Source organism: Phoca vitulina, unplaced genomic scaffold (assembly GCF_004348235.1).
Source record: "Phoca vitulina isolate PV1807 unplaced genomic scaffold, GSC_HSeal_1.0 scaffold7, whole genome shotgun sequence".
Lineage (NCBI taxonomy): Eukaryota > Metazoa > Chordata > Mammalia > Carnivora > Phocidae > Phoca > Phoca vitulina.
Genome location: NW_022589710.1, coordinates 69,720,348 through 69,732,816, shown reverse-complemented (window position 1 = coordinate 69,732,816; position 12,469 = coordinate 69,720,348). Strand labels below are relative to the sequence as shown.

Genomic DNA, 12,469 nt, shown 5'->3' with positions numbered 1-12,469 from the left:
AGCAGACTGGAACCCCAGTGGTCTCGTATGAAGCCCCGGACAGCGGGGACCGAGCCCCCGCCCGCTCTGACTCACCATGGGACGCTCAGCAAGTCATTTAACCAGCCCGAGCTTCATTTTTCTCATCTTTAAAATGGAAAAATAAGATTTGTTACCAACTCCCCACGAATGTTGGGAGGACAAGAAAACATAAGTTCTTGTTGCTCTTTCAGAAAAAGGACATTAAACTGTTAATTCTGCAAACGGTACACCTCCCCCTGCAGTTCATTTCAGAGTTCACTGCCACACTACAGCGTTACTTAGAACAGTCCTGTCTGGCCACTCAGCAGACTACGGGAGAGTGACCAGATCCCAGAAGTACTTCACGCGGAACACACGCACGCACGCACACACACGCACACGCACGCACACACACGCACACGCACGCACGCGCTCCCCCTGCCCCATCCCTCACCCCCGCAGCAGCAGGTGCACAGGAGCTGGGCTCCGGACGCAGCACCTGGCTAGGGAAGGGGTGATGGAGCGGGCTGCCACCCTCTCCTGGCACTCGCCCTCCAGAACCAGCGGGAACAACAGCAGAAACCCACCCCAAGCCCCGGTGGATTTCTATTCAGTAAGAGCTGGAGGGCTGGGAGGTCTCCTGCATTGTAACTCTTTCAAAAACAGTCTACTTCTTTATATTGCCATGAAAGGATACTTACATCAAAAAAGTGGGTTTCTGAACAGAAATGAATAGTGTAGTGTATTGGCTAAGAAACGCATGGCAATAATTATGACCTATAGAGTTCAGGTGATTTGTTCTTTATTTTTTCTTTGTTATATTCCAGTTGTCTTCCTAATATAATTTTTAAAACTAAAACTTTATTTCTAATTAACAGCATATACTAACCCATTCCTCAGTCATCTTGGGCAAGAGTTCAGTGTCTTTGGAAAACAAGCCCTAACACGGGGTGCGGGTGGGGCAGGCTCCTTCTGAAGGGCCCCGCAGGGAACTGGCATGTCAGAAACAAAAAGGTCAGAGTGGAGAAGACGGACAGAATGGAGGACGTGATGTTTCCTGGGGCCCTAGTGGGACGGCTGCAAGTATGATCACTTCATAACCGCGCAGCGCAGGGCTCCCACGTGTGCGAGGGGCCCAGGCTCCAGGGATGGTCCCAGCAGCCCTCGGAGGGGATGGCAGCCATGTGCACAGAGGGTAAAGGGAATCCAAGCTAGCCAGAAAGGACTCCTTTGCACACAGCATTTGCGCTTTTAGCGGGACCAGAAAAGAGAACTCGGACTTATCTTGACAATGACTTTCAGCTCTGTGTACTATTTATACAAAAATAAGTTTGAGAAAGTTACATTTTAAAGTCCTTTAATCACCATCTTAATAGTATATATTTTAATAGAACAGAACTGCACGTCCCTAAGAACTTGATCCAGAAATCTCATATGAATGATTACAGTACATTCAGTAACCCTACTTTTCTTGTATTTTAACAGCATGAAATCTGTGCTGACCTAGACTTCCCCCATCTGCAGGGTGCGACTGGAACCTGGACTGCCTGACCTCTGCCCACACTGCTCACTGTTTTACATGTTACTCTGAATGTTGGGACCAATCACACCCGCTCGGTCTCACGTACACGGCTGTGGCAATGGAACGGGACTGCCGTCCTCCCCACTGGAAGAGCACCTGCCCCACACAGCAACACGATGCTTTTCCCTACAGTAGCAGTTTTTAAACGTTTTAAAGGGCACTGAAACCCTTTTTAAAAAACTTAAAATCTAATGCAGAACCCCAATATAAGTAAATCTAGGTGGCATTTTCTCATTATAAATGTGTAACAAGTTCTTAGAAGAACATAAACCAGTAAGAACAGTGAAGCCACCTTTACAGAACCCACAACTTGAAATATGAAATTACAGATGACAAGTCTAGCCCCTGACACCTGAACTCCCAGTCCGTTTCCAGTTCATCTGGACTGCCCGGCACCAGAACCTCGCTGCACACAGGTAAATGGCTGTGGGCGGCAGCCGTTCTCAACCGCGTGCCTTGTCATCGCAGGAGCTCCTCACTGCCACTCTGAGGGCCTGAGACATTGAGTCTCACACCTGGACAAAGACCAACGCGGGGGCCGCAGTGGACTCGCATTTAGTCGCACGTGCCTGCACCCCAGTCGGGCTGACTCAAACCCCGTGTGCGTGCACACCGCCTGCGCTGCCTCTCCGACAACCACTGCGCACTTTGAAAATGAAAATTCCAACCAGATGTCGGGAGAGCTCGGCACCACCTTCTCAGAACCTGCGAGCCAGGCCTTCCTGCGCAGGCAGCGGTGGGCTGAGTCTGAGCAGGGGCCTCAGGGCCTGGCGGTGAGCACACCAGCCCGGGCGGCTATCCCCTGGGTAACCTGGGCAGTTCCAGAGTCACCTGCTGCTTGATCTCAGACTCTCTGTGAAGAAAGGGCCCCTTCTGCTGCTCAAAGCGAGTTTGGAACCACTGCACAGGATGACCTGAGATCTGGGATCTAGATTCCTTCATCCAGTGGACCACTGCCGATCGATGAGCCCTGCGATGGATTCTGTCAGACGCAGAGCCTCTAGTGTCCAAGAGTCAAGTCAAAAGGTGTCCAAAGCCCCGTGTGTGAGTGTCCTAAGTGAGAGCATGTCCAAAGCGAGAGAGGAAATGTGAAAGGAAGGAGGGCCAAGCGTGCACTCGGGAGGGACCGCTTCTGTGATTCCGGCAGCAGGCCTGACGGGAAGCCGCCTGCCAGCCCTCCACGGGCTGGATGGAAAGCAGCTCGCTCTCACCCCTGAGTCTCAGTCTTGAAGATGGCAACAGAACTCTGCATTGCCAATAATTTGATTATAGGACTGCACAGAAAGATTGACCTAGAAATACTGTCTCAAGAAAAAGTTCCTCCAGAACTTCATTCAAGAGTGTCAAAATCTGCACCCTGGCTTCTACAGACTAGAGAAGGGACATGACCCTCTCCACAAGGCATGCAGGACAACAGGAATCATGGGGAGAGTACAGTACACAGTGTGGCCAGATGCGGGCGAGAGGAGGGCCTAGCCATCATCATTTATGTGTTAGACGACTGCCCAATGGGAGAATGGTCAAAGCAGATGCTGATTGGTTGTCTTGGCACAGGAAACACCAAAGCAAGGCAGCTGCCAGATAAAGACAGTCAAAAAGATGCTCTCTCCCTGAAATTTTGGCCACTACCATTATTGCAGAAAATGTCTCATCCTTACCAAACCACTCCAGCTATTAGAAAATCCCAAAAATAAATACATTCAAAAAGACAGAGCATAGGAAAGCCCAAGATTACTATTTGGCAAAACATATGCACAATTACCTAATCAAACTGCACCTACTGCGACTTCAAAAAAAAAAAATTGATCGTGCACCTAATCCTGCATTCAACTCTCCCTGATAAAAGCAAAATTCCAAAGACACCAGCTCAACGTACAAAAGTATTACCCATGTGTGACCAACGTTCACTAGAAAAAAATGTCCAGGAGGCCACACGCTCTTTGGCAACCACTGGATAAACAGCAGTGGTGAAAATCTCCATCAAGTCAAACCAGTGAAACCCAGAGGCAGAGCCAGGAGCGACATGTTCCAAACACGGGCACGTGTTCTGGATCCGAAAACCTCTGGCAGAGGACTGTGAAGAGAGATGAGCCGTGGGACCCTCAGGGGGAACAGGACACTCAGCACCGCGGTGGGCCATGCAGAGCAGCTGCCCCAGCCTGTTCTTCTCTAGAGACAAGCTCTGTTCAAAACATCATTTCCCTTTAAGGAATTTAAATCTCACAAAATCTACAGCAGCCTGGTCAGTGAAATTAGGAGCACTGGAGTTAGCAATGAAAATGGGTAAGTTAAAAAAGCGAGTTAGTTTTCTGCCACACTAATCCTAACATTAAAATAAAACCAGGTTATGGATTATGGCTCTAAATAACCAGGACACTCAATCAGCATTTAAGTGCTCAAAGTTAAGCCAAACAGCTTTCATGGTCCCTAAAGAAAAGAAAATGACCACTTCGAACAAACAGACTTCATTATTAGCAGAAGATAAGCACTTACAAAAAGCTTAATTCATACTTAATTTGAAAAAAGGACAGTGTCTAGCATGTAAGCCCGGAGGAAACTGCGGGACAGCACTCCTGCTGGGAGCGTGGCCCAGGCGGCCTCCCGGCGACAGACAAGCGCCTGCCTGCGCACGCTGGTGGCTGTGTACTGTACTTACCCCGTTCCACTCTACGCTCATACTCACTTCCTCCCCTCCGTCAGGGCCGCTCTCGTACTTGACCACGTCCACGTTCAGGCTCTCCCGGCTCCTGCGCTTCTCCATGTTCTCAGGGTCATTCAGCACTTCAGCTACTCTCTGTTTGTGAACATTGTCAAGACCCTGGGAGCCAGGCAAGGGGGAAAGGGTTGGAGCCATTAGAACTGAACCCTGATGAAGGGTTTCTAAGACAGCTAAGCTTCACCCGGGGAAAAAAAACATGAAAACAGTTCTTAAACACAGAAGAGTGCTTCTCAGGAATATATACTTAAGACTTACACATTTCACCCTCCGTAAAGTTTACGTCAAATTTAAAAAAGAAAAATATTGGGCTCCCGTGAGGGATTTGCACACTTAAAGTATTTACAAGGAAACATACTGATGTATACAAATTTGAAATGCTCTGCCCAGAAAAGGCCTGGTGGACAGAGTGATGGAGGTGATGTGCCCGAGAGCAATGAACATTCATGACGGGATCTGGGAGGCAGGCACACAAGCGTACAATTCTCTCCACTTCTCTGCTTGCCAAGTCTCACGGAAGGATGCTGGGAAAACGCCCCAACGCGCCCCCCTGCCCACGTCAGGGAGCGAGGAGAGCTGCAAGCTCTCCCCTCATTTCGGCAGGGAGGGCCCGCGCACGCTCGAGCTAAAACATCGCTGAGCTACAACACGGCAGACACTGCTCTCCACGTGCGTTTCAGTTCGAATGACCCAGACGCAACACGTTCCATATTCTAAATGGGATTTTAAGCCCAGCAGCTGGGGCAAGTACGGCACCGGTACCGACTTCCAGTGTCCTCCTCAGAAGGCACACCCGTCCGGCACACGGCGTACCGCTGTGACTCGACGGTAAGGCCGACTGCGGGCCCTCACCCGGCAGGAGGGCACCGGTCCCGGTAGAGCACAGACAACCTTCCTCTACATTTCTACAACTCCTGGGGCGCCTGGGGGGCTCAGATGGTTAAGCGTCTGCCTTCGGCTCGGGTCATGGTCCCAGGGTCCTGGGATCGAGCCCCGCATCGGGCTCCCTGCTCAGCGGGAAGCCTGCTTCTCCCTCTCCCACTCCCCCTGCTTGTGTTCCCTCTCTCGCTGTGTCTCTGTCAAATAAATAAATAAAATCTTTAAAACAAACAAACAAATTTCTACAACTCCTGATCCCCCAGACTCGGCTCGTTTGATACACACCATCCCAGCACTTGAAAACGAAGCCCGAACTGTGGGCACGACTCCTGTAGATGAGTGGTCACCGCACTCCAGAGCCAGGTGGGCACCAAGACCGCCTAAGCCACCCTCCCCCCCGGGGCGGCGCACGCACAGCCAGACCCCCGGCAGGGCTGCCGACGCCCCAGGGCGCTCTCCCCCACGCAGCCCTCCAGAGTCAGAAGACCCCCGAAGGATGACGGGACCGAAGACGGGCTCTGCCGGGGCTACCACCTCCACCGGGTCTGCTCTCATCATTCCGCACGGACTCTTTCAAAAGAGAAGAATTCTCAGGCATATGTGGGTAATTTTAATCCCAAACAGTGGTCAGCACCGACATCTATACCACTGAGGCAGGGAAAAACTCACACCTGCCTCTCCAATCCTAAAAATAGAAACCGAAACCACACCTGTCCTCTTCATAGTTGTACCTGTTTATACACAGGGACACACACACGCATGCAGAGCAATACATTTACTCATTACTCTGAAACCCCCTCATTACAGGGCAACAAGTAGGCCTTTTCCGCGTTTCCTCACGAACAGCATCTCAGCCTAACTACAACCTCTCAGCGGAGGGAGGACAGCGCTTCGGCAGCTGTATGTTTACCTTCCGAAGCAGCCACGGGGACCGCACCATCCAGCTACACCCCCAGCGGCGGCCCCCGGGAGTGCCCAGTGCTCCGTCCGTCCCTCACACCTGCGACTTTGTCTGCCTTTTGATTCACGCCATCCTCCTGGGTGTGAAGTGGTATCTTGCTGCAGTCTGATTTGCATTTCCCTAATGACGAAGGACGCGGATATCTTTCATGTGCTTGTGTGCCATCTTCAGAGAAATGTCTATTTAGCTCCTTTGCTCATTTTTAAACTAGGAGATCCTTCTGTCTTTATATATTCTGGATACTAGGTCCTCATCAGATGTGATTTGCAAATACTTCCACCCATTTCTGTGGGTGTCTTCACTTTCTTGATGGTGTCCTAAACGCACAAACATTTCTAATTTTGGTGAATCTAACTGATCGAGTTTTTCTTTTGCTGCTTATGCTTTCGGCGTCATAGTTACGGTCTCTTAAACAATATAATTTTCTTTGCGCAAACTAAAATATTAAATATTTCCTACTTCTAAATCAAGCTCTCGACAAGTTACATAAAAGAGTCATTACACTCAAAGGTCTAACAGGTGAGTTAAAAACAGAAGGCAGGTCACTGACCTGTTTACGGGACCTCATGGCTGCTTCTTCCAATGTTTCTGCAGCTTCAAATTTGCCCTGACGTCTGTAAAGTGCCCCAAGGTTTTTCAAAGTAGTTGTAACAGTTGGACTGTAAGAAAGCACAGGATACACAGAACTATTAAATACAAGTTTTAGAACAACTACTATCAATAGCACAAAATCTAAAGCACTAACAGACATAAGTTTGTGAGAAATATTTTTGAAATTTCTACAGTACTTTAATTGTAAAATTCTAGTAAGTTCTTCTTCTGTAATGGACAGAACCTGTACTTCACCTATACTTCAGTGAGCTGTGTGTAGGTACGTTACCTCATCTACAAAGTTACGGGACTGTGCACACGTACCACCTGAAGGAACTTTCCACGTTCAGTCATTTACAAGCTGCCCTTAAAGCACTAGCACCTTCCAGGGCAGTTATGTTTCTTCCGTTAAAAGGACATACCTATTGGGGCACCTGGGTGGCTCAGTCAGCTGAGCATCCAACTCTTTGATTTCAGCTCAGGTCATGATCTCAGGGTTGTGAGATCGAGCACCGTGTCAGGCTCTGCGCTCAGCGTGGAGTCCACTTGTCCCTCTCCCTCCTTGTCTGCCCCTCCCCCTGCTCACTCACTCGCTCTTGCTCTATCTAAAATAAAAAAAATCTTAAAGAAAAAAAGACATACCTATCAACTTTGCAGGCTTTGTACCAGCCGCCATACTCTCCAAAAGATGTCCCGTCCTTTTGCTTTCCCTAAATTATAACAAGTGAATAATTATCTTTAAAGCAATATATCCAATTTAGACAATCTCCCAAAACAGTGTATTCTTACTTTGCATTCTTCTCTTTCTTCAGCGTGCATCCAAATGGGTTTATTTTCATCTAGGGGAGAAAAAATAACATACTATAAAATTGAAGCATGATAGGGCCCACTGAGTAGAGGCTGTCAAGTTTCAATGATTGCAAGGTTTTTGTTTCTCATGTGATCCTTCTCAGGTGTTACTTCTTACAACTTGGACAGAGGAAGTTCACGGTGGAGCCTATGAGGGCAGAAGAAACAAGCAGATGGCCGTTCACATGCAGCGCTGTGAACAGAAGACACACAATCCAACGTACCTACACAGGGCAGGCAGCCGTCAAAGATGCTGACAAACGCTTGGGCCCCTACGATGAGACTTCTAATGCTAGAATGTTCACAGAACGCTGGGGAGTATTTAGAATTTGAGAAAGGCAGCATTAAACAAATAAGAAAAGGGTAAGATGCCGGGAGCAAAGTGGAGAAAGATACTAATCAATATTCTCTTAAAGTCTTAACTTTTGAGAACCTTAACCATACCACTCCATCTAAAGTTTCTAGACAACCAATGTGCCCACACCATGGAGAATAAGCAATCTCAAAAGTGAAATTTCTGAAAAATTTTTATGCTTTGAAAAATACTTGAGGTGGGGCGCCTGGGTGGCTCAGTCGTTGGGCGTCTGCCTTCGGCTCAGATCGTGATCCCAGGGTCCTGGGATCGAGCCCCGCATCAGGCTCCCTGCTCTGCGGGAAGCCTGCTTCTCCCTCTCCCACTCCCCCTGCTTGTGGTGTTCCCTCTCTCACTGTGTCTCTCTCTGTCAAATAAATAAAATCTTTAAAAAAGAAAGAAAGAAAGAAAAATACTTGACGTACAAGTAGGGAAAATAAGTATACATGACTATATGTAAAATATGGTTTTAAATATGTAAATCATTCAGCACAGAAAGACACAAATGTTAAAAAATGTATCTAGGTGCTGAAATCATTGGTGATTTTCAGGTGCTGTCTCTGCATGAATTTTCAAGGATTCTCGCAATGAGGACCTGTTTCAGTTTCCAGGGGAAGAAACCCGTGCTCACATCCGGTCCAGCCACTCACTAACAACCAAGCCTTGGACCAGTCACTTCATCTACAGTGTCCTCACTCCTAAAATGGGTAAAGGTTTGACCCACTTCACCAGACTGTTCAGAAAATTAAACGTGATTACACACTGAGACCGCCTCTCGGAAAGACTAGTACATAGCGAGTCGTATGATTATCACTTGCCGTGTCACAGAAGAAAATGAAAACCCATTTCAAATATTGGTTCTAGGAGAGTGAACGGTATGTAAAGCTTACTAATAGTACTGTGAGTGCAGTCAGAGCTTTACTGAAATAATTCTATTGCCAGAACAGCCAAGTGCACCGCAAGCTAACAGGGCATGATTCCCAGACAACCCAGCAGGTGACGCACTGAGTGTGCGCACTGTGAGCAGCAGAGGCCCCTGGGAGACTGAAGGTCACACGCTGACAGCAACAGGACACTTCTGCATCTTGCTGAAAGAAAAAATGACTTCTGTCCTATGTTTAAACATTTGTATGGAGGGCAAATCCAAATACAGGAAAACTGCTTTTAACTAGAACTCAACTGGACTTCATGCTACTATTTTTATCAAAAAGCAGCTAGCAAATCATAAGGGAATAAGTATTCCCCAAGAACAGAATTTTTAAAAAGCAGCATTAAGGAAATGCTCTGGAATCACTACAAAATCTACATGGCCTCTGCGGTTAGGTGAGGATATTTGCCCCAGCCCACAACAACTGCAAACAGAATCCATGCTCACGATGGTGAGCCTGGGGCATTACTGTGTTCTGAGAATAAAAAGAGATTTCCTGTTCCACTTATTAACAGAGGGAAAAAAACCTCACACGCTTCAAAGATTTTTCACAAGTGGTTTCTAGAAACTCTATAAATGAAAACATTCAGCAAAACCTCTTTCCCTACGCATCCTGAGGTTTCCTGCACAGCAGTAACAACTGTCCTCATTCCGAAAGCCTTATGTAACACCTGATGCAGGGGGGAAATGCCTTATGTAACACACACACATTGTTTTATTGAGCACTTTAAATCCTATATTTATTCCAAAACTGTATATTAAGTACCTAAGGAATATGGAGTCAGGCCTTGGCTCTTTTAGACAAATAACCCAGCAGGCCTGGGATGGGGTCAACCATTTGCATTTCTGACAGGTCACACATGGTGCGGATACTACTGCTCCCTGCCGGCAATCTGAGAACCAGGATAACAGAATAATTCCAGAAAGTGCTGATGCCTCCAGAGAGGCTTTCTGGAGTTGGTGCTCTGAGTTCTGCACAAAGCAAGCCTGGAGTCTGGAGAGGGCAACTCAGAGAGATGTGGGGCAGGTGGCCCATCACCCCTGACCACAAGGCACGCGACCCCACTGAGTAATTGGTGACCAGGGCAAGGATGCAGGTGTTCACCGTGTTGGATGGTAGATGAATGAATGAATGAATGAGCCTATGACCACTCAGACTGTGCCACACTCTCTCCTCTCAGCGCTATCTGCAAAATCATTTCTAAAATTCAAACTGAATTCTACCTTGAAAATACGATGACGACTTGGTATTACCAAGTTCCAGCTGGAAATCACCATTCTTAATGCACCCTAACAACCGTATCTGCTTAGAAGCGGTAGTAGAGTCCTTACCATCTACAGAACCAAACTCCCTTTCGTGTGCACGAGTGAGAATCTCTTTGTACAGTGTTTCTGCTTGCTTGAATTTTCCTTGCTTCAGATAGCAGGATGCCTTAAAATAAAATAAAAGTACTTAGTAACTTCATATGTAAATGAAACACACATTCTCATCTACAGGTTAAATGACAAAACAAAGCTCAGAGTTCAAAAAAGGAAGCAGTTCTGGCTCTACCCACAGACTGCACCTCTGTCCACGTACCAGGTTATTTTTCGTTTTGGCCACATTGGGGTCATCGGGCCCCAGTTTTGTTTGGTAGATCTCGAGGGCTCTTTGATAATAATATTCTACTTCCTCGTACTTGCCCTGATTCTGGCACAGTAAGGCCAAGTTATTTAACTGCTTGGCAACGTCGGGGTGATCCTTTCCCAAAACCTGCGAACAAAAAAGTGTGTATTAGAAACGCCGATCTGTTTCAGTGCCATCCAGTCCGTTCTCCACCCACTATGAGAAGGGTCCTTCTCAACACAAACATGGCTGTGCCCAATGTCCAGGCTCACAGTCCCGTGCTCTGCACCAAGAAAAACAGCCAGAACTCATACTCTTGGCAGGTGGGAGGAGACTGTACTGATCTCCCTACACACTCTCAACTTTTCATCCTTACAGTAACCCCACACGGGGACTGGCACAGGGGGCATTAGTATGCACAGCCTGAAACCAGGAAATGGTTGTATAAAGGTTATGTCAGTATGACCCCCAAGTTCTGGAAGAGCCCTTTCTGACTTGAGCTATCACACAAGACTCTTCCCTATGTGTGCAAGCCTTCAAAGGGAATCTCCAGCTCTTGCATTCAGCCTACGTATACCTTACCACTAAGACACAGAGGTCCTCTGCACTCAAAATCTGACCATTTTAATTCATAAATATCATGCAGACGGTGGCATGAGAAAAGTTTTCCTGCATAATTTGATGATGAGCCCCTTTTATTTCCCCTTTCCCAATTCCTTGCCATATGGCCAAAAATTAAATGTCTCGCAGTATTACTGGTAAATAATCACAGAAAATACCAATTAAAAATACTACCCCTGGTCATTCATGGCCTGGACTTAACACCGGAGCCTCCCGCCTGCTGAGATTAACAAGCCACATTTTCCCCAACACCTAATTAGCAGAGCTGCAGCGGCTGGCATGAATACCCATGACACCGGGCGCCTGGGTGGCTCAGTCGTTAAGCGTCTGCCTTTGGCTCAGGTCATGGTCCCAGGGTCCTGGGATCGAGCCCCGCATCGGGCTCCCTGCTCCGCGGGAAGCCTGTTTCTCCCTCTCCACGTCCAGTCCTCGGGAGCTCCTCCTCCTGCAGTCATTTCTAGGCCACATCAGGCCGGGAGGGCACGAAGACTGAACCCACTCCTTTTTTTTTTTTTTTTTTTTAAGATTTATTTATTTTTGAGAGAGAGAGAGAGAGCAGTGTGTGCGCGTGAGCAGGAGGGGCAGAGGATCTCAAGCAGACTCCGCACTGTGCACAGAGCTCGATGCAGGGCTCGATCTCACGACTCTGAGATCACGACCTGAGCCAAAACCAAGACTCGGACACTTGTGACTGAGCCACCCAGGGGCCCCTGAACACCCACTCACTCCTCTTAAACACCGGTCTGAATGGGCTCATCTGCCTGTGTTTTGTGGGCTGTCCACCTCATCCTTCATCAAATGAGTTATTTTCAGTAAATAGTCATAATATACCACAGTGGTCATTCCTCAAAACTTAAAACACTGCATCTCAAGACAATGAGCACCCTTCCTTTGCCCGCACCTTTTCTCTGATCTCCAGAGCTCTTTTACACAGCGGTTCGGCCTCTTTGTACTTCCCTCTTTTGCCATAAAGAACTGCGAGGTTATTCAGAGTCGCTGCCACCTGCAACACAGAGGGAAGAGCAGAGAACGGTCAACAACAGCAACAGACAGGACCTCAGATACCACATGCTCATCAATATCCGGGTTGCACAGTGAAGTGCTCTCCACTAAGTGAAGGAACAGGACTTCAGTTAAAAGCAAAAGAGCAATTCACTATACACTACAGATTATACAAAGTAAATTGGAGAATACTAAAATTAAACAATCAACAATAACACCGTGATCTTGATTTTTTAATTTCACTGGAAGCCACAAAGCCAACCCAAACACAGATCTGTTTGCAAATCTGGCCAGATTTTAAGAAAAAGACAATATAAATTCTTTAGAGAAAAATTTATAGAAGTACATGCAATCTGATTTAGGATAAAAAAAATACGGTACG

The 12,469-nt window shown here is 47.4% G+C and overlaps 1 protein-coding gene across 7 annotated transcripts in view; it reads right to left on the bottom strand.

Annotated features, from left to right (window-relative positions):
- The window catches only part of KLC1 (kinesin light chain 1), a 58,278-nt gene that overhangs the window by 12,540 nt on the left and 33,269 nt on the right, over nucleotides 1-12,469 (bottom strand). For 3 of the 7 annotated variants that reach the window (XM_032406004.1, XM_032406006.1, XM_032406008.1), the window contains exons 7-13: nucleotides 11,987-12,088; nucleotides 10,438-10,611; nucleotides 10,191-10,290; nucleotides 7,519-7,568; nucleotides 7,372-7,439; nucleotides 6,689-6,797; nucleotides 4,266-4,400 (exon numbers count right to left, since the gene is read on the bottom strand). In XM_032406004.1, the coding sequence (XP_032261895.1) occupies nucleotides 4,266-4,400; nucleotides 6,689-6,797; nucleotides 7,372-7,439; nucleotides 7,519-7,568; nucleotides 10,191-10,290; nucleotides 10,438-10,611; nucleotides 11,987-12,088 (738 nt within the window). Of the gene's footprint in view, nucleotides 1-75; nucleotides 127-4,238; nucleotides 4,401-6,688; nucleotides 6,798-7,371; nucleotides 7,440-7,518; nucleotides 7,569-10,190; nucleotides 10,291-10,437; nucleotides 10,612-11,986; nucleotides 12,089-12,469 lie in introns of all 7 variants that reach the window. The other 4 variants (XM_032406002.1, XM_032406001.1, XM_032406005.1 and 1 more) reach the window with 3 other exon arrangements.